The 22,807-nt window shown below is 41.6% G+C and overlaps 1 protein-coding gene across 10 annotated transcripts in view; it reads left to right on the top strand.

Moving 5' to 3' along the window:
- Positions 1 to 22,807, top strand: part of KIAA1217 (KIAA1217 ortholog) — a 376,038-nt gene that overhangs the window by 258,717 nt on the left and 94,514 nt on the right. For all 10 annotated transcript variants that reach the window (XM_054816856.1, XM_054816859.1, XM_054816857.1 and 7 more), the window contains one exon: positions 13,529 to 13,724. In XM_054816856.1, coding sequence (XP_054672831.1) covers positions 13,529 to 13,724 — 196 coding nt within the window. The remainder of the gene's footprint in view (positions 1 to 13,528; positions 13,725 to 22,807) is intronic.

Genomic DNA, 22,807 nt, shown 5'->3' on the forward strand with positions numbered 1-22,807 from the left:
ATCAGTCAGCCCCAAGATATTAATCCTTGTCCTCCCTAAGTTACTGCACGTTAATTCTTTGGGTACTACCTTACAAGTGGTATTCACCACACTTTTCTTATGATTTTGTTTGATGACATTCAGCACATTCCTGGCATCTTTGCTTTCCTCCTGTGACTCTTAGCTTTCTACATCTTTTTCCAGGGCCACCACTCGCTCTGTTTAGGTTTAAAGTTCAAAAGCAACGTGTTTGGCAGCTGTTTACTTTGCCCTGGTACCTTTCTCACTGCAATAAAGACTGGCTCCTGAGATTAGTTTTTCTCCATGTAACACCCCATCCTGCTCATACTTGCCATTAGTGAGGCTCTGCAACATTAGCTGCGTGCTGTGTCCCAGCCCCAGTTTCCACTCTCCTCTTTGGCCTCTCACATTTTCCACTTTTTTCCAGAGGAAATTACTTATACTCTTATGTTGATTTTTCTCCGTATTACCTTTATATGTTTACCTGCCTGTATTAATCTGTTTCTCTGCATGCCAGTCCAACGTGGATGAGAGTTGGAACCTCTTGTGTTCTGCCTATTTGCTTTTGCAACTCATGAAGACTTAACAGTAGTTTCAACAGGAGGCTCTCTGCTCTGAGGGTATTTAGTAACAGACAGTGGAAATCCCTGTCGTTCTTCTAGCTCATTGGGACAGGCCTACCTTTTATAGGTTGTCCTCGTGCTGTTCAAGCTTGTCAAGTAGTGTTCATTCAAGCCAGCTCTCATATACGGGACTGAAATCACAGGCTATGTACAATTCCATTTAGGAGGAAGCATGGGATCCTATCTGCTGGCCAGCAGAGGTTGCTGAGAGCACATTAGTTGAGAGTTCTGCTCTCCACAGCTCTTTATTTCTAAGTAAATCAAGTCCAGGGTTTTTTTAATCTTCTGTGGGATTTGCTCCAACATCCTGTTTCTCCCCTCATGTCGGGTATTTGCTCTGATGCCTCACCTCTCTGGAACAATGACGAAGTTGGCGAGGGAAGCAGGAGACGGGGGCTTGTCCCAGGAACCTGTCCCTGGGGTGGGTGAGATTGCAGCCTTCACTGCATTTGGAAATTGCAAAGCTCTCCTTGAATTCATTTCCCATCATTGTAGACTATATATATCCACATGCATGCCCACAGACGGAAAAAAAATAATATTTCCCTACAATCTAGGAGGAAAGGAAGAAATAGATCATTATTGTTTTCCCTCTTTAAATACCCTTGAGCTCATCAGAGTGCTGATGAAGGCATCAGTGTGGTGTTGAGTTTGGAAAGGAATATAGAAAATTAAGAATATTTTGGAAAGTTCCAAAGGAAGCCATGCTTCAGGTTTGGATTCAGACCCAAATGTCTTCAAATTTCATTCATAATTAGGTCTTTACGTGGGCTGCAGTAATGGTCTTGATTATATTTCTCCCATACTGGCATGTCTGGATCTTCTTTAGGTGATCCAACGTTTGCTATATAACACTGTGGAGGCCTTGTTTGCTGCGGTGAAGCCTGCTGCTGCACTGCTGTTGTGGTTCTGTATTTCTGTGTGGCTCATTTTTTTCCTGCAAGACTGTGTTTATTCAGAGAACACTGACTCTTAATCCTGCATCACATCCATATGATTTTAGATGAACTCCCGTAAGAGGAGGGAGAGACTTCTGGATCTAGGTGGACTAGTTTTATGTATTTTAACTTCAAATTCTCATCTATCTACTTGTTTTATAGTGAAAATAAATACCATGTTATGATAAGAGGAGGGAGAGAGGTAAGGATACAGACAACATTTTCCCTGGATTGAGGGTGGGAAGTATTGCTGGTTTCATCAAGCATCCTCATTTCCTTACCTGCCCTTAGGTCAGAATTGATGTTCCACTTCCTTTGGGAGTAGGAAAGTCCAGAGAAAAACGACACAGTTGTAATTCTCCATGAGGTGACAGGCTTTGAGGAAAATAAATAGCTCAAGTTGATGCTATGCAATGGCTTTAGGGAGGGTGACTGTTGCACTCTTTTAATGCTGCCATTGTGCAGAGTAATGTCCCTTCCTAAGCGTGGTCTTGATGTGTAATGATGCCTGAATGTCAAGCAAACATGCAGCATGATTTTTTTCCTTTGGAAGTCTCATGTATTTGGCATTGAGATGGGATTTAGTCCTTAGAGATTCCATATTTTTTTTTTCTTTTTAATCAGAAGAATAGTTTAATTAAAGGGCAAACAGAACTTCTCAGGTTTGCATGTGTGGGGTGGTGACATTATAAAAACATGAAAACCCCTGTATACAGTTTCAGTATTACTGAGGCATTAGCAACAGACTGTTTTGTCTTTGTGGTTTGGAATTGGAATTTATCCAGTTGTTGCCGGAAGGCTACATTTAATTTGTACTGTGTTTGCTTAAATAGCTTATTTGTAAAAATTGCATTTTACTTGAACAATTCTAAATGATGCATTTATCATAGGGAGAAAAATGATCTATTGTTCTCTTTAAATAAAATGGTACTGCCCTTCCAAAGGATCCAATCAACAAAAACATGAAAAATCACAGCATAGTTATATGTTGCTTATCTCGTCCCCAGAATCAGCTCTCATATGCTCATATCCTCTGGGTTTGTAAAATTCAAAAGATTCTTTGAATTACTCTCTTAATTATGATGTTGGTATTATAATTACTTGCTAAAGAAGATTCTTTAACAATGATGTCCTTGTTATCAAAGTAGTTGCATTTCTTTGCCTGGTATGAATAGCTGCTTGCTCTCAACAGGGCAGCAGCAGTTGTCGTGGGAGCCTGACTCTGGCTGAAGGAGGAATTGATTGCTCAGAGAAGGTTGTTCACTATACAAAACCTCTTTTACCTCTGCCCCACAGGCAAATGAAGATTAAGGAAATATAGGACCTCCACCTATAAGGGCTCAAACAGCAGCAGGCAATTTCCCTTCAAATTTGCATCTCATTCATGTGTTGGAGGGAAAAAATGTTTGGGGATTTTTGGCTCTTAAACCACTTTTAGCTCATTTTCACATTCACAGTCAGATGCAGAATAGTAGAGAGAGATGTGATTGGAGAATACTTTTCAATCATACCACAGTTTATCTTTTATTCTTCTTAAAGTTGTGGTTAATCAAGAGTAATACAGTATTTGTAAGTTCTGTTTGAAGGATTCCATGTCTCTATAGTAAGTGTGAAACCAGCACAGAAGTGTAATGACTGCTGCTAACTCCAACCAAGAGTTGTATCATTTCTTAGGAAGAAAGTTTATTTTGCCATTTCTTGTCAGATATAGTTACTAGATATGTTTTTGAATCTGTGTGGCTCAACTCTCTGCCATTAACTCTTATATTAGAAGACCATTCTTCATTTCTTTGACACACCACCACACGTAGCTCATCTGAGCTGAGTCCCAAGAATATTACTTATTAAGTGTCAATAGAGCATATTGTTCCCTGGCACATGGGTCTTTCCTTCATTATTTTTCAGTGCCCCTCCCCTCCCGTGCCCTCCCCTCCCCTTCTTTCAGTATGTACAGGTTATTCTCTTTTAATTTCTATTGTTCTCCTTTTTCTTTTCCTGTTAACAATTCTCTCTCCCCCTCCCCTTCTTTTCTCTCTCTGATCCACAGGTTTTGCAGTGCATGTTGGTCTCCCTTCATTCAGAACTTGACATTCAAAGGTACTTGATGAAAATTGAATCCTCTCAGAGAGTTAGTACTGTACTTTCTTTTTTCTGCACTCTGCTGTGGATTGAGTTTGTTACCCTTTAACTGTGTGTGTCTTGCTTCACAACTAGAGTTCTCAAATAAATATGGATCTGCATGCTTTTCCCTCTGTATTTCACAGCAGTGAAGTGCCATTCGTATAGATTAATTACATATGGGAATGTGATGCATGTGCATCCTTTGACAATTTTTAAATTCTGACTTTTCCTTTAATGGCATGATAGACACAAAGTTTACACTCTTGTCTTTAGATGCTTTGAAATCCACAAAAATTCAGTGGGAAGTCCTAGATAAATAGGTGAACCCTACCAGCTGTCCCAATTCTAACTTTATTTATGTATTTAGACATACTTGGAACTGGCTTAAGGGGTAAAAGTCTTGCTGCAGTTAAGGACAGCTCTGTGAGGAAAGGAGTAAATAGTTTTGTATTTGACATGCAAAAAAGCTTAGCAACTTGCAAAATGATCTTATATGCACACTGTGCACCTGTGAAGTAACTTGTATCTCACCATTCTTCCTATTGAGCTCCTCTTCCATTTCTATATGGCTTGTAATGCCGTACAGAATGGACGTTTACTACAGTTACTTTTTTTCCCCCACCCAGGCAGTGCATGTGCACATGCCTTTTAGATACGTACGTAAAAGGTGCCTCTGCATGGTTTCTACTGCAGTCAAAAGTGCAATCACAAAAGCAGCAAGGTGTAACACGCGCTGCAAGCAAGGAATGAGGCCTCGGAGCATGCAGAGTGCACAGCCGCTTATTTGCACCTGATTTGTCACTTCCCAACTCATTTTGTTTTCACTTACAGGATTTAAGTAGGCCAATAAACATGCCGACCACAGGGAAGGGTGGGAGAGGCAGAGGTGTGGAGAGGAGTAAGGCTTCTCCCTCCTTTGCCAAGGAGGTGGCCTCAAGGGAGGGGAAAAGAGCGAAAGGGCACGGCGACAAGTTGGAAGAGAGGAGCAGGAGAAGCTCCTCTCTTCCACAACATCTCTCTCACAGCAGCCCCCTACATCTCCCTGGGTGCCAGAGCATCAAGCTCTGACAAGCACTTCATCACACGTTTACTTCCACGAGTAGAGGCTAAAAACAAGTCGCCGGTGCGGGTGTGCTGCTGCCGGAGGCAGCTCTGCCTCCCGCTTGCTTTTCCTGGGCGTTCGTTCTTGCTGGGGGCTGGCAGCACCCACCGACTGCCTGGACCCGGCCCACGCAGAGGGCAGCTCCCACCCTGCCCCCAAGACCTCGCTCCCACTCACCAGCCTTTGTGTTGATGGCTTTTTTTTCGGTTATTTTTAAAATGGCATGTTAATGAACAACTCCCCTTAGCTCGTAGAAACACAGAAAAACAGGTTTTTCCAGGACCGCCACATGGTGTTCCTTTGCTTTGGGAAACAGACACCACAAAAACAGACCCTCCTCCTGTTTTCCTTAGGGACGTGTGTGGGAGAACAGGGATGGGTAGATAATAATTTTCTTGAATCAGAACACACTATCCCCTAGGTACATTTAGGCATCTGGTATATATATATTTCCCCCCCGCTCCTTTTTGCATGTGGTTTTAAGCATGTAAAGATCTTTCCCCTTTAATCAGCATAATGACAGTTTTTGTTTAAATCATCCCTTTTAATCTTCAGAGTTCTCATGACAGTTTTGGGGATTGTGTAGGTAGGAGTTACCTCACCCGCTGCTGATGAAACGCAGCCATCTCCCGGCTGGAACAAGGGGTCATGCTGGCTCATGAATACTTCACAGTAGGGTTTTTAGGAGGGAAAAGAGAAATAGCTTCCAACTGAAATGGCCATAAGATTTTAATTAAGACAAATGTTGATGTCCAGGCTGGAATTTATGGATAACTTATTTAAACAAAGTAATAATAAACTGAAGCTATGATGCAAGAATATGACAGAGACTGTGAAAGAACAAATTTTGCTGTGAGCAAAATTGATGAAGCCATAGAAGCCTTTGTGGGGAAGACTAGTGAGGTGATCAGTCACTTTTTAAATTTGGCTATCACCCATAAATAAATACTAAATGTCACAAAGCATTAGAATAAAGCAAAGAGTTATATGATTTTATTTTAAAACGAAAGACTTCTTTCATTCAGTGTGATTTTTGCTTATTGCTAATGGGTGACTTAGTTTTAGCTGTCATTTTACTTCAAATTCTATCCTAAAATCTCAGGCTGGCATTTGTAGAAAGAGAAAACCCTGGATTTGGACAGAAAGATAGTGAGAAGTATTTTTACACTTTAATATGGATGGTGTGGGTTTTTCTGATATTTCATGTACTCCCAAAGAGATGCCACAGCATGTTGCATATTTCAGTCTGGACTTGTCTGGACCAATTAAGCTGCTCTTAGACGGGCTGGTGAGTTCCTTAGGGCAACATTTTCAAATGCAAGTTCCTCCAATTAAACATCTGAATAAGAGGTCTGGCAGTGTAAGTGCTGAGCACCTACAGCTTTTATTGCTTCTAATGAATATCTTTACTGTAAACACACAACTTTCCTTATAAACAGATTTCAATTTATCTGCTTACAGTTAGAAACCAAAATTTGAAAATCTTGCTTCATGTCAGCCATTTATAACAGAGTTTCATGAAAAACTTTCTCTGCTAACTCTGGGGATCACCCTGCTGAAGAGCGAGCCTTAGTCCTGCAAAAGGCGAGCAGGAGTTGGCAGCCTGTGGATGTCCTGCTCGGTGATTCACAGCACTCAGGATTAAAAGAAATGGCTTTTGGCGGCTTGCCACAGCAGGGAGCATGCAGCTGGCCACCAACAGGAGCTAGCAAGGCTCCTGGGAAAATGTGCAGATTTTTAGGATGATTTAAATATCATTCCAACCTAAAAATACAGCAGATAAATTCTGACACATCATTAGATGTGGTTTTTTTCCACTAGGTGAAAGAAACTGGGGTCAGACATAGAGTGGTGATAATGAGCCTGTCATAAGCAGAGAGGAGTTTTGTCTTCAGATAAATTAATAGAATTGAGTAAAACAACTGCTCAGCATGGCATCCTGACCCCACCGTAGCGATGGGCTCTGGTAACGTGTGGCTGTGACTGAGCATTACCAGATTTTCACGCAGCACCGTCCTGTGGCAGCTGGTGCCATTGGCTGAGTTATCTTCCCCTCCTTCTTGTTCACGCTGGGAGGGAAATGGAACGCTTTCTTTTACCTTACTTGGGAAAATTCTTCTGGGATGGCTTCCTCCCTCCCTCAGAGCATGAAAAGATCTGCACTGGGGCTGTACTTCAGGTTCACATTCACTGAATTCATTGCTTTGCTTAATTACCGCGCTGCAGGCAACCCGGGGAGGGCTCTGTGATTTGTGCTCTGCTTGCGTTACTCCTGCGGTTAGTATGGTGAGCTCAGGCTTTCCTCCGGACCGCTGGCAGCAGGAGGAGGCCGGTAGCGCTGCAGCCGAGGAGAAGCTCAGGCAGCATCCAATGCAGAGCATGCCTCAAAGCCAGGGAGGCTGCAGGCAAGCGGCGTACCTTGGGTCAGTGCTGGGGATGGTGGGCAACCATGGCTCAGGTACTGTGTCTCTCCTTATCAAGGAGGAAAGTCTTCTGGCCTTTCATACCATAGAACTTAATATTGCCACCCAACTGAGAGTGCTTGTGAGCAAGGACCGGCTTTGTAAGTCATTGTCATTGACTCAACAGAAAACAGTGAAACATTTGTGTTCAAAATACAGAAATAAAGACCAGAGACATCTGCTAGCCCATGAGCAGGCCAAGAGGGGGTAGTATAAGTAACTCCTACAGAGTCTGCACGTTGTCGAGTGGGCAGTTGCCCTCCTGCTCTCTTCAGCTCTCCAGAGCATGGATGCTGGCATATGCCTGCTCCTGGCGTGGTGCTGTCTCCAACTGATAGTGTCTGAAAGGAACATGCCATAGATTTTTCCGTCTCATAATGGTGAAATAACACACAGAGAAAAGTGAGCTTGTCATGAAAGATGGTTTTATGTTGCATTCAGCTGCTGAATCACCTCCCCGCCCCCAGTTCCCCCAGTGAGAGAGACTATCCAAATGCATCCATTGCATAGCTGTAACATGAACTTTAGTTTATGTAGACATGTATAAGCATTTCACTTTTCTGAGAAAGTGCTATGGAAAACATTGTTACAATAAATGCTTAAAAATAAGAACACGTGGGTAGTATTCGCTTTCTCTCCAACAGCAATATGTCACTAATAGCATGTCCAGACAAGTAAAACGCTGTAGTTGTGATAATATGGGACCCCAAAGACTCTGTATCTTTGGAAAAACCAGATCCTTCCTTCAGACAAGCATAGTTTGGATCTGACACAAACGTTGAGGAAGAAATATTATTGTTGCAGTAATAAGAGCTCATGTGCTGTAACAATATTTCAGAGTTAATAAACTCATCATACATTAAACACAGCCTGTTTATATGCATATTTGCAGTCTGACACGTTTCCTGCAGCCATCTTTGGCACAAGTCACGAGACAAATAGTTTACTTGAAGGTCAAGAAAAGCAGGTTTCCATTCTTCTTTTCATTTTCCTTCTTTATTTGAAATGTCAAGAAGACACTCAAATGGGGTTTCTTGCCTATGCTAAGTGTGTTCTTTAGAGCATGATTGGAAAGACTTATTTTACTAGCGCTGTATTATTTTTTTGATGTCTTTGTTTACCATTCGTACACTGCCAGCAATGCTAGCAACTTCGAAGATGTGTATAAGTTTCTGTCAAGATAAAGGCTAAGGAAGTTCCTGGAGACAGGAAATAAAAAGTGTGAATTGATCAAGAGATTAAATGAAATCCTTCTTCAGGTCATGGGATTTTTTTCTTATTTGTCTGTGAAAAATGTGTGAAGCAAATCTGCAGGAGATACTTTTAAAAATGGAAAGAAGGAAAAAAGTTTTCAGTTATATAGATTAGTTTGGAAAATAACTGGAAATGAGCATGGGAGGATGTTGTGAAGAGCAGAGCCATAAGACTGGGTAGAACAAAAGGGTGAGAGGATTAGTGGGGGCAAACGTGAGCAGAGGACCACAGGCAGAAGCAATGCACAGCACTTGAAGAATATCTCTGGTGCCCTGTGACTGCTCATTACATTGGCATCTCTGCAGTATTTCACTTTTCCTTATTCAAGTACCTTCTGATTTCAGTCCTAATTATTTGAAATTTTATTGCATTCAAAGAGCCTTGCTCTTTTTTGCATTTTTCAGTTGTGAGGCATGATTAACCGCAGTTTTAATTCTTGGTCAAATCCCAAGAGTAGTTGGAAGATACTGGATCTTCTGTAACTGCTACCTCCATGTGTTATACTTAAATATATACCCTGAAAATGTTACAGGGATCTATATCCTTGTAAATACAATAGTATATCCTAAATAAAATAGTAATCTCAAAGCACTATGTAATTATATATAAGTTTTCACCAGAATCGTTCATCCTTATTTTGGCCTTTCCTTTCTGCTGAGCTTCTTACCCAGAACTAGCTTAGGCGAGATGTTTTGTCAGAGGAGTCCTCAAGGGGGGCCAGCTCTACTCAGCTGGCTGAAAAATCAAGCCTGTTGCACAAAGAACTGTGCAGGGTGATGTCTCCTAATGTATAGCTGTGGGGGGGAGTCCCTGGCTGACTGAGGAAGTTGTAACCTAACTAGCAGTGGCGCAGGGGAAAACAGAGATACCTGCTGCCTGGTTCTGAACCTTCTTCTGTTCTCTGGCATTTATGCCGGAGGTGTGGCTTGGAAAGCGCTGGTGTTTCCTTGGTTTTGTGTACCTGTGTGAAGTATCTGTTTACAAATGTCTTAATTTTGGATAGTGCTACTCCTTAGTGGAGTCCTGAGTTCTCTTCTCCATTAAGTATTATAATTTTTGCCCTTTGCTAGCAGATATTTTAAAAAGACAGCCACCCAGGCGCAGTGATGTTCCATTCATTGCTTTCACTGGATTTTTGCAACACGCAGCTACAGCGCCATCCTGACTCTGGTAGCAACAGTCTACACTGCAACTCTAGCTGGGTTCTGATGGGTCCTGAAACCTGGACTATATAGTGAATATTTATTTTGTAAATGCTTATACTGTGTGCTAATTCCTGAAAAGTAATTAAAGGCAATTTCACTTCCTGAAATACTATTTTAAGCTTTTGCATATTTTTAAAATATGTTAGTGAACATATATGGTATGATTTATTAAGTATTTCTTTGCCATCTTATCTTATTTGATGTTGGAATCAACATGCTGAATAATTATTACAAGGGTTAGATAGATAATGTTGAAGGTTTCTGTCTTGCTTTCTCCAACTCTTTACAAGTCCTTGTAGGTTATGGCTCCATAAATGTTGCTTGTCCTCTTCCCACTTCATGGGCTGGTTTTCCTAAGAAGTGCTGCCTAGGAATCCGCGTGATTATTAAGTAGCATCAAGCCTAGTGCTCATTGCCAATAATAAAAATGCTTTCCTAGCAAATTTGCACTTCTATCTCTCAGTTACTTGAATAGCCACTGTTGTTGCTGTGTTTGAGGATTTTTTAATAATCTTTTTAAAATTCAGAATTACTCCTGAAATGCAATGTTTACACAAGTTGAGCATGACAAATAGCTTGAAGCCTTTCATAAATGGTATGTGTATATATGGTGTATCTCATTAATAGCTTGCATTTGGTTTACATTTGTATTACTGCATTTACTAGAGGGGAACTACTATGGATTTGCACTGGTGTATGTTAAGAGGATGACTGGGCTTCAAGTCTGAGCAGAATCCGTGATGTGCCTTGCTTCAGAAGGCTCCAGTATGCTTCTCGGGGCTGCAGTGTTTGGGCTGAGGAATGAGGGCTGCCAAAAGGGGTCTTTTTTTAGTCACAGTAATGTTGGCATTAGCATCCAGGGGGATCTGAGATGCTGTATGTTATGTCTTAAAGAAGTGCCCCAGGGACAACCAAAGAAACACAGCATTGCTGAGGTTGGCTCCATCTGCGCATTGACAGGGCACGCTGGGCAACTGCACAGCTGAAACTGTGTCTGTTGCTTCTGGGAATGAAGTATATCCCCTGTATATGCACCTGTTCATATGTGTCAATACACTATAGACATGCAACTGCGTGTCTCAAATGACATCTGGGGATTCAAATAAAAGAGAAATAAAAATAATGCAAAGCAAAATAAGCTTGATTCATATTATCAGAATTTTTTGTTTCTTTAAGAAAATAAAAAGCAATCCCCTTCCCAACAAACTCTGAAGTTAAAGACCTGGGTGAGGAATGGATTGAAAGCAGCCCTGAGGAGAAGGACTTGGGGGTATTGATTGATGAGGAGCTCACCATGAGCCGGCAGTGTGCGCTTGCAGCCCAGAAAGCCAACCGTGTCCTGGGCTGCATCAAAAGAGGTGTGACCAGCAGGTCGAGGGAGGTGATCCTGGGTGAGACCCCACCTGGAGTACTGTGTCCAGCTCTGGGGTCCCCAGAACAAGAGAGACATGGAGCTGCTGGAGAGAGTCCAGAGTAGAGCCACAAAGCTGATCAGAGGGCTGGAGCACCTCTCCTATGAGGACAGGCTGAGACAGTTGGGGTTGTTCAGTCTGGAGAAGAGAAGGCTCCGGGGAGATCTAATTGCAGCTTTCCAGTACCTGAAGGGGCCTACAGGAAAGCTGGTGAGGGACTATTTATCAGGGAGTGTAGTGACAGGACAAGGGGTAATGGGTTTAAGCTGAAGGAGGGTCGATTTAGATTAGATGTTAGAAAGAAATTCTTTACTGTTAGAGTGGTGAGGCACTGGAACAGGTTGCCCAGAGAGGTTGTGGATGCCCCCTCCCTGGAAGTGTTTAAGGCCAGGTTGGATGGGGCTTTGGGCAACATGGTCTAGTGGAGGGTGTCCCTGCTCGTAGCAGGGGGGTTGGAACTAGGTGATCTTTGAGGTCCCTTCCAACCCAAACCATTCTATGATTCCATGATTCTATGATTCTATGACCTTTTGCAGGTTGATTTTGTTGCACTTTTTTTGCATCTTGTTTTATTTTTAGTTATGGTTTTCTAGAAAGTGAGAATTACGTGCCTTCTAGCTCCCTATTAATGGATACATACAGATAAGTTATTAATCAGTACAAGGAACTACAAAGCTGTAATGACTTGGCTTGGTAGTACTCCTGTAATATGCCTGTGTAAATAAAATACTTCAGTGGTGATGGTTCCCAGGCCACTTTGGAAAGTTGAATGAAGAAGTACTGACTAATCAAATTCTTTCTCTGTGTTTGCAGGTCACTTGTCACCTTTGTAAATTTTCAGGCACAAGTCCTGGTATTTACAACCTGCAGACTAGTGCTGACCATGTCAGAGGCATTTCAAAGCATACTTTAGTTTGCTGAGAACAAATGTTGTTAGCTTTAAGTCCTGCAAAAATTCAATGCTCTTGAACAGTCTCACTGCGGGACATTGGATAATACCTAACATTTTAATATTCGCATTTCACAAGTGAAAAGTTCTGGAGGATTTAGCTTTCTTGTGAGGTATTTCTAATTTATTGTAGTTTGTGAGCAACTGCACAACTTGGCAACAACAGACCTCTATAGCCAGCTAATGAAAATCTAACAAAAGTTAAAGTTCTTCATACTTTCAAGGTCACATAGGGAGTATTATGTGATGCATGCTGTTGCTGAAACGAGCTCATCTCATTTCACTTGAAAAAACACTGAAGGAATGAGATGTCAGCAAGGTAAGTCATCATGGCTTTCCAGAAAGAAGCAAAATCTTTTCTGGATCTTGACAGCATCTTCAAACCTAGAGTTCAAGTTGATTTTAATATAGGGATTTTTAATGTACTAGCATCTGACCTTAGATGATAGGGAAGAGGAAAGCATATATCTTTTATGACATCTTGTGCCTGGTGCTGATTATAGGCCTTTATAAAGTTCGTATTTACATACTGGTTTTGGGACAGAGTAAGGTTGCTTTGCTTTGAATTTCTGCTTGTACAGTGTCTGTTCTAGTTTGTTGTGATACAGAGTTTGCCTGAGAGACTGGAAAATTATTCTTCCAAAGTAACAGTAACATGCAGTTGAGGGAGTTTCACTAAACAATATTGAATATACTTTTTAAAGCAACCCCTCGTTGTAGAAAGCACTTACAATGTCACTTACAGTTAGCAAAAAATGTTCAGGACATTTTATGTCCTATTGTGTTTTTATTAGGCAGATCTTACGATCAAGAGTCAGTGGAAGTGCATAAATGAAACCATCTCTCTCCCCTCCTGAGACAGTCGGCTTTTTCCAGATACTGTGATTAGCAATTTAATAGTATGATTGCCCAGTAAGAATCATACTTAATTTGGTCAGTAAATGAAGACATTTCTGATAAATATTGATGCAACAAAAATCAAAATAATTGTTTGTGATTTCAGCTAGAAATGTTGGATGGCTATTACGGCCTTGCTGCATGACCTGTACCTTTCATAGATGGCATATACTGAGACTGATAGGTTATGATTACATCACAGTAATTCTTTTCAGAGGATTTTTCTTAGTAGGCTTCTCAACATAAATGTGTGTGTATGTGTTTGTGTGGACATGCCTATGCTATAGTGGTGGTTTAAGCAGCAAGGAATGGCATTACCATACATTTCCTCAGCACATGTCTTATCCTCAGGGCCTTGTTAGCAAGAAAACTTACAGTGTGGATGTACAACCATAAAAGCCATAGCAGAATACCCAAGGACACTGTTTTCCTAAACAAACTACACAGAAGTGACCTTCAGCATACCAGTATTTGAAGAAGTTTGGACTTCTTCCTTCTTCTCTCTGTTTTTTTCCCCCCATATTCCAGTTTCAGTAGACCAATAATGAAATGCTCTGTTTTGCAGACGAGAAGCCCAAAGCCGTCCCAGAGCCCGCAGCCCAATTTGGGTGACCAGACAGAACACCTCTCTGAAGCGTCTGCAGATTCCTTAGAGGCCATGTCCGAGGGCGATTCTCCGACCCCCTTTTCGAGGGGGAGCCGCACGCGGGCAAGCCTTCCTGTGGTGCGGTCGGCAAACCAAACGAAGGAAAGATCACTGGGTAAGACCCTGCTTCAGTCCTTCTCTCTGCTTTTAGCCTGTGCATTTAAAATAGTTTTAAAATAGTTTGGGATTAAAAATGTAAAGACTTTGGTAGCACATTATTTTTAATGTCAGGTTATTCTTTGGAAATTAGCTCAGTATGGGGTACTGGGTAACTTGTGGGAATGGTGAAATTATTTTCATAAGATTTGAAAGTGTGCTGGGAACATGGTAGACAAGGAGAAAGATGCAGACCCTGATATGAAATGCTGACTAACAGTTAAAACCCAATATTGTGAATACTTTTTGCCAAGCCTGCACACTATGTGGCAGTGAACTTAGTACAAGATTGCACCCTCATCTTCAGACAGGAGACACAAGGGTTTTACTCTGTCATCTCTTCAAAGCCAGACCTGATTGGAAGAAACCTACAGATATTATTGCCCAACAGATCCAGCTTCTAATGAAAAGACTTGGTATTTGCATGGCGGTAGCTTTCCAGGGAGAGGATTTGAGTGGATATACTGACAGAGATGCCCTTTACTTTGGGGCAGTGCCTTTCCATCTGCATGGCGACACGGGTGATATGTTAGTGCAGGTGGACGACTCTGCTTCCCGCGTTCTTCCCATACCTCAGGGTTAAATTAAGCCCAGCTGTGAACCAGAGCTCCTTTTATAAGAGTGGATTTTGTCCTGGAGACTCTGCTCTCAGCTGATGGATGGTATGAGTAAAGGCTGTTTTTTTGAGGGACGACACCAGAGGGCAGTTAAACCGCTGCAAGAAGGTGGCATTAACTCGCATGTGGATTGCTGAGGAGGGCAGGTTTTTGCTCAGAGGTAATAAACTGAAATGCTGCTTTCCTGTAGCCTCATCTCCCAGCATACAGGGTGACATAAACCGAAGGCTGGGCTGTAAATCATACCATGCTTGTAAGCTTGTCACGGTGGTTTACTTGTTCCTCAACAATCTAAGACAGTTTCTGTCAAGAGTATTGTGATATCTGACAAACACAACAAATGAGAAGGAAATTGGGCTGGAAGGGGTTCCTGCCGCCCCCAGAGCTGGCAAGGGCAGAGCAGTGGAGCTGGGGACACGGGGCTGATCCCTGCCATGTGAGCTCGTGGAGTGGCACTGCTGCCCTCCCAAAGCCCCTTGGGCCACCAATATGTCAGGCTCTTTGGGAAGAAATTTTGAAGACTCCAACCTGGACAAGAGACATTTTGGTTTAGAGATGTTTTTAAGAGCAAGCCTGTATCGCATGTATGTTTACTATGCATGCAGCAGCCACTGCTGGCTAGAGCGTCCTCAGAATTACTTGCTTCACCTGAAGATTTTCTGCTTCAATGGGATGTCATGTGGATTGGGCCTTTGCAGGTCCCTGTGCGACTCGCAGTCCAGCCTCGCCGTGTGGGTTTCGGCTGGCGTTTGGTGATTACCGTGATTACCCCAGACCATGTAGGGTATCTCAGCTCTGAACTTCTGTTTTGGATGTGAGCTGAGAATTGATAAACAGCTTTTGGGAAGCTTTTGTTGGCATCAAAGGGGGGTGGCCTGCTATGCACCAGTGCTTTGTGCAGTGTTTTCTCCCCCAAAAGCTGAGCTAGAAACAGTTTTCTTATTGTCAGTATGTACATCTGAAAAGAATACAACAGCCTTGTTTCTGGAAAAGACTTAAGTGCTCATCACTACAATAAACCTGGTAGATTATAGGAAGGGCTGTACTGGATTAGACCAAGAGTCTGCCTGGCCCCGTATTTTGTCCCCAAGAGGGACCATAGACAGCAAGTCTAGGCGAGAGTAAGAACAGGATAAGTATGTGTAGGTATGATCCTTCCCCCAAGTACTCTTCCAGCCTCAAGCTATCTTTAGCTTAGGGATTTCATGGTTATGGTTTCTGCCTGTATAATAACCCTTAAGAGATGTCTCCTCCAGGTATTTGTTCAGTCTCCCTTTGAACCCATGTAAATTTTTCACATCCGCAACAGTGCAGCTGTGACTTTGGCAGCAAGTTTTGTTGGTTTACTGCCCAACCATGGCTTTTCTCTGGCTTTGTTTTGTATTTGCTTATCTGCTCTACGTTAATGTCATGCCCCCTTGTCCTTGTGTTGGAAGTGACAGCAAACATTAGATTGCTATCTGGTCCCCCAGGCCATCTCTGATTTTTTAGGCCCGTCATTTCCCTCAGGTCATCTCTTCTCCAGGCTGGGAAATGTTGCTGTAATCACTTGTTCCTCACCCAGAAACCATCCTGGACATTTGATTATCATTGTTGCCCTTCTTTGTGCTTTTTCCAGTTTGACAGTATCTTTGCTGAGATGAGAGGACCAGAGCTGCAGAAGCTCACTGTTAAGTAGTCCACTTTTAAATCCTTTTTCAAGCATCTGTTGCATGTACTGAACTGTGTTGTCCAGGTCCTAATGGAGGATGGTCACATGAAGATGTACCATTTTATTTAATGGCCAGGATTTCAGACCTTGCAAGGCACTCTATCTCAGCCTGTCTTTTGTATACTAGAGACAAGGCTGGCTTATCCCAGTGCGAACAGGCAAGATGCAGGGGAAAAAAGAAAAAAAAAAAAAGGAAGCAATGTAGGATGAAGCATTTGAGTTGAGAGTTTTTAGATTTGAAACCGGAGCAAAATAAGCCTTTTCCCACTTGCATTACAGGAGGGGTCACAGCTATGTATGTGGCTTAAGGAATCATCATACTAGCCAAATCGGAGGTAATATATTGTCTCCACCCCACAATCTGTCATTTTCAAGTTGTTCCAGGAACTATTAATAGCAAATAGTTTGTTTTAAAAGATAGTCTAAAAATGATTCTGAAATAGTTCAATTTTCGATTATTATTCTTCAATGCATTTCTTTTACAATAATGTACTTTTCAGTCTTTTCTGCCAGTGTGTTCTAACAACACCATGAGCAATGTTCTGAAATTTTAATTTTGAGACTCTGCATAGTGTGGCCCTATTAAGATCAGTTTTACTTCCAGCAGTAAAAGGGGAATGTTTATTTTTGAAAAACAGGAAACTGTTTATAACTTCAATTTTAAAAGCATCATGAAAATATTTCTGTTCACATGATTTTAAACAAGCTATGTATAATCACCTCCCTTTCCATCTCTATTAATTTTTTAATTTAATCTAATTTAAATACAAATTATGTTTTGATCCTCAGCCAACATAATTTCAGTGAGGAAAATGACCAACTTTTGTGCATTTTTATTAATTATACATTTAATATCTCAATGTCATTATTTTAAAAACCTGATGTTTTCTTTTTGAAATTCTAATTCTTCTATAGGTTCCTATTTTATTAACTACGTATGAGTCTGTCTGTTTTTAAATTGTGGTCTGAATTAACGTGGAGCCTGAGAAGGAATAGTGGTAATGCATTTTGGCCACCCTAGCATCATGGTTTTGTCAGTCAGGACCAATCTAATAGGACATGGTATTCTGATGTACGAGGCTATTGCATGCCATGTGTTAGTCGACCCACAAAACAGTATTCCAGTCGTGGGCCCATTGAAAATTTCAGCCACAGCTTTTGAAATGAAGGTCTTCCTTGGCTAAGAGTCCATTAGAAATCGGCACTTGTCTCATCAATCTGCAGCCTGGAGACGAAGCAAGATATTAAAATAAATTAATTCACTGTGTAAGAGAAAATTAAATGTATTTTAAAATATCTATTTGAAAGCTGGGAGTTTTTCCAGTGTGATAACTGTGGGAAAAAATTATCTAGCAAAACTGTCAGAGCAAGAATCAGCTGAAACCTGGAAAGTGCTCAAAAGCTTTCAACAAACTTCACTTGCAATTTGCCTGGAGGAAGCAGAAGCTGACAAGCGCCCAGCAAGGTTACGCCAGCAGCCAGCCCGTGCCCGTACTGCAGCTCGCTGCTGTCGCCGCTCCGGTACCTCTGCAACGAAATGAAGACTGACAAATATTTCCACTTGTAGTCTCTCTTGTGGCACATCTATACAAACAATGGGCCTGATCCTTTGTAAGGGCAGGCACCGGCATCCTCTGTGGTGACCGAGTGGTCGGGGCAGTTGAAGCGATCAGTCGCAGCCCCAAAATTTTACATCCTCCGATTGCAGTAACGGCTGTAGGTGCTCTCACAGGATCAGGCTGTACGTACAGGGTTGAATTAAGGAAGAATATGGTATTAGGAGGGATTCCATAAATGCACAAGGATTTGGGAAGTCACTGAGGAGGATGAAGCTTTATGGCTGCAGGTGCTTTCTCTGGGTGTCCTGGCCAGGGCGCCCGGCTGCTCTGGTCCAGATGAATAAGAAGCAGAGGATGACTGGGCTCCTCGCTGGCAAACTCGTGCCTAAAATTAGGTGGCATTGACAGGCCTCTACAGAAATGTCTGATTCTGCCAACATTTGCATTTTATTTGCCTTCAGAGGGATTACTCACAGGAGTAAAATTACACAACTGCTTGAGGATTGGCATGGGGACAGTCTTAAACAATCATGGAATATTCTGAATATTATTTGTTAGTCCCCCAACCCTAAGTTTTAGCAGGCACAGATTTTAATTAGTTTGCTGCTACCTTCTATGGAAGTGCTTTTACTGATTACAATAGTAAAACCTGGATCTTTTGTAGCATTTCTTGCAGGTGTTTCTCAAGGCCTGTTGAAAAGAGAGTCAGGGCTGTAGTTACAATTTTACACGTAGGAAAACTTTTGCAGAGAGAGGGATAGTGTCTTGGTTGCCATCACCCAACAGCAGAAATAACTCTCTATACATGTGTATGCAATGTACTGTAAGACTTACACAGAAAAATATAAATGCTGAAGGTAGACTTACATATTATATTGGTGGTAATTAATTGTTATTTACTATTTATGAGCTAGAAATTAAAATAGGCATGTTAAATCAGGCAGAAGATGTGTGAACGGCCATAGATTTTATAAGACAAGTCTGTGATTTGTTAGCAGTGGCACTGCCCTCTTGGAGTCCTTAGGGCATGATTCGAGCCTAATGAAGTCAGCAGGATCTTCAGTTTAATTCATGGGAGAGGAACTCCCTGGGAGCTGCATTTCAAGTTAAGGCTGAGTATAGCTTTAATGTATTCAGTCATCTTAAAGAAATTTTCCCTATCTTGACTTTTTACAGTGTATGCAAAGCAGCCAACATGCAAAAAGGTCATGTAAATATTTGCTGTCATGGTTGGATACATTAACATGGACTGTCAGGTCTGTTGGAGAAACAGCCCAAAACAACTAGTTCCAATTATTGAATTGAAACACAGATCCTAGGAAATGAAAATGTTCTAAGGTAACAGTGGTTTTCCTGTCCAACTTTTCTAGACTTTATCTTTTTTCATATTTCTTCAAATTATAGCTGAAGTTTTTTGGACTTGGAAAGCAAAAAAAAACCCCAACACCTCTTACCTGAAATATTTTGTGTCAAAAGAGCAAACGAAGGTAAACAATCATATCGACATATAGTGCTGGGAATTTTTTCTGTTTCATTTATTGTCCCTACATGATTTGTGAAAGACAGCTATATGGAAGAGTGAAATATAGGCCTTCCCAGGCTAGCACTCGTGCACTCAGTTATTGTTTACCTAACATGTTCTTCCTCCTATAAGAGAATATCTTGTGAGTACCTGAAAAAAAAATGCTTCCAAGAAACAAGATCTTATTTAGTACATACTGTTTCAAGAGAAGCACATTCTGTCTGCCACTAAAAAGCTGATAAGCAGTGTATTTTAGATGCTGTGTCACAATGGAGCTTAATTTGACTCCATTGCAACAGGCTGTATCAGCATGGATCCAGTGGGTTCATTGCAGTGATACTAGAGTAGGTAATATGTGCTAAATAAAACCATTAGCTATGCAAGTATGTATCTGTCACTGCTACATCTGTTACCTTTTTTTTTAAAAATGCAATCTTAATTACTTATTTGCACTGCAGTAATACTAAAGAACCCTAACTAAAAATGGGACCTCACCATGTTGGGTAATATACATAGTGAGAAAATAGTCCTATTGCAGGACCTTGCAACATAAACAAACCAGAATGAAAAGTGCTGAAGATAAAAGAAGAGGTAGAGTAATTAGGGACCAAATTGATCAACTCAATAAAACTATGTCAAGGTGGCAGTGGCTTTCCTCTTTACCCCAAATCATGCCTGCACAGAAGGTGCAATGTCTTCATCCTTGCTCTACTACCACTTCTTATTCTGATTTAGCAGCAGCAATTTGGGCTTTCAGCATTTGGTGTCTGTTGGAAGAGGGATCTGGCAGCTGGAATAGCTTGCACAGGCCAAACTACCCTTCAGAGGAAAGGTAGGAGGCCAGATGGAACTGTCCTATGGGTTGCAGCTGGCACAGGAGCTATCACGTGGACAAAGTTGATCTAATTTTCACGTTAGGTAAAATCTGTAAGTCTACCTCTAATAATACAGTAGGTCACACAAACACCAGACCCTTCCATTTGCACAAGGGCATGCAAAGAAAAAGTGTATTGCAATTCCATGCATTGCAAGACGTGCAAGATTTTGGTCCATTGCAAGACGTGCAAGATTTTGGTCCAGCAGAGAAGCATAGTACTAGCTTGTCCCTCAGCACAGTGTATTTAGGATTTGCTGCCAATGCTGACAGCAAGTCCCCGAATGAGGACAGCTCTTGGATTTAGTCATTGTTCCCAATACTGTTTATATATTTAGGTAGTGATTCTAATGCCTCATTACTATGCTGGGCCTGCATTGAGGTTTCTGTTCTCAAAAGGAAATACTGTCGTCTCTGTGGTATCGTGTAAGGCTGTCTCTTGCTTTTGTTCTCATGCTCTCTCGTGCGCATTTTTGGCTATAGAGTAGCCCGATTTAAACAGGATAAGAGGATAATCACTGCATCACAGGCTTGTTGATAGCCTGCTGATTAGCATACTCTCTTGGGATATTACGGGCAATGGTCTGAGCAACTGTCAAGATGGGAGCCCTTCTGGATAAATTTTTAACTACTCAACTGTTTCATAAAAGACAAGCACGTGGTACCATTGCTTCTACCCAGTTAACTTCTGTGATGAATAGACGGGCTGTGGGGATGCGGGCAGAGCAGCGGATATGGTTTATCTTGGCTTTAACAAGGCCTTTCACATGTCTCTTGTAGCATCTTTGTAGCCACAGAGGGGAGATAGATACAGATGGCCTTCAAGGTGAACAGGGCTTAATGCTTTAAAGTATAACTGGCAGCTGGTTTTCGGTGGTCTTCTTCAGGGTTTTTTGACGTCAACAACCTGGCTGTTGGGATGGAATGAACCATCAACAGGGTAACGTCTGACACTGAATTTGGGAGTTCTTTTAATATGTTGGAGGGTCAGCTTGCCACTTGCTGGGACCCCAGTGAGCCAGACGAATCAGCTAACAGGAGCTTCATGAAGCTTCACGGAGGCAAATGCCGTCTTTCAGCAGGGACAGGAGAGCCCTGTGCAACAACATAGGCAAGGACAGACTGGCTTGGGAGCAGCGTCCCCTTGCAGCAGTGAACACTGCATAGCTGGCTATAGGAAAAAAGGTTGAGGGACGTGATTATTCCCCTCTTTGCAGCATTTGTGAAGTTGCACATGGAGTATTATATCCAGTTTTGGCTCCCCAGTACAAAAGAGATAATGACAAACTGGAGTGAGCCCAGCAAATGGCCTTGTGGCATTCTCCTCCTTAACCACACTAACTAAGCTTATGGGTCCAAGATCCTGTTTAATGTAGTCTTTAATGACTTCACAAAAAGTCAAGCTGCTTGTTAGAGCCCACGTAGGTGGATTTCTGGTGTGATGCTGTAACCAGCTGTGCTTTTACATGCTGATGGCTCAACCCCTAAACTTGCTACTGAAGTATTGAACTCTTTAAAAATGAAATCAGTTCAGAAGTCTTGAAGAGAATTCCTATAGTAAATACAGAAAATTTGATAGATGCAGCAAAACTATAAACACATGCATGGTCTACGTGACTTTAATGCTCCATGGCTATGGAGTGTTAAAATGGTCCCATTCTGCCCTTGAACGCATCACTTCTACATGGTTTAGTACTAAAAGCAGGATTTATAAAATAGTCACCACTCAAGTAATGTGTGTTTGATACAGCTGATTTATATAGGAAGGAAATACAATTTGATAGGATCTCTCCATCTCTTTGTGTTTATTTAAGAGGAAGCACAGGTATTCCAAGAAATTGAATTGATGTTTTCTTGTTCTTTTAGCTATTGACCCTTTAAAAGTTACTAACAAAAATGTCCCTTATGTAAAATACTTGCTTACAGTGTCCATAAATGCTTAGCATGTCTACATAGTCTCTGACAGACACATCCTCTGAAATTGTACTAGTCAGCCAGCTGGCCATGGCTTACTGTCTTCTTCAGAGATCAGGGGCTCAGCTTCTGGTAGGCAACACAGCTGCAAGAGCTCGCATAGGCCTGTCCTGCGCCTGTTCGTGTGTACTTTTTACTACATTAAATTGTTTCGTGAGTGTGAACTGAAGGAAATGCAGCATGGCAGAGCCTATGGGCCCTCTGAAAAATAGCTCTGGTACACATGAAATTTCTAGTTCATCTCACTGAGTTGTTCAGTTGTCAATTTTTTATGTTTTGTCATTAAGTATCATGGGATTTTTGTGTTCTTCCAAGTTTACTGGCATTGTTTTGTTGGTTAGGGATATGAAAAAGTAATCTTGCTGGTCAGTTGGGCTATTCTGGCGAGAGCAAGTGCATAGATGCAATTATTGTCCAAAAGTCATCCTGCCAGAACATTGTTTTCCACCTGGGGAACTGGGGTAAACTGAAATGTTCCCTCAAAGTCTCTAGATCATAGAAGTAACTGTTACACTTGATGGGCTTGCTGACATAGATGTATGGACAAAATTGTCTTTTGGCAATAGGCTATTTCATGGGCTTTATCTGCAATCAAATAGGACAAATACTGGGTGTTCTTTAGGTAAAAAAACCTGTCCATTTTCTTTTTGGGTTTTGCTTTTTCTTCTTAGCCAGCTAAATGTACCTGTTTGTAGAAAAGTGCTAGTATTTGAGGGACAGTTAAAAATCTTTATTTCTTGTAACACTTTTGTAGAAATTTTATGTTACTACTGAATTTTCCTTGA

This window comes from Grus americana, chromosome 2 (assembly GCF_028858705.1).
Source record: "Grus americana isolate bGruAme1 chromosome 2, bGruAme1.mat, whole genome shotgun sequence".
Lineage (NCBI taxonomy): Eukaryota > Metazoa > Chordata > Aves > Gruiformes > Gruidae > Grus > Grus americana.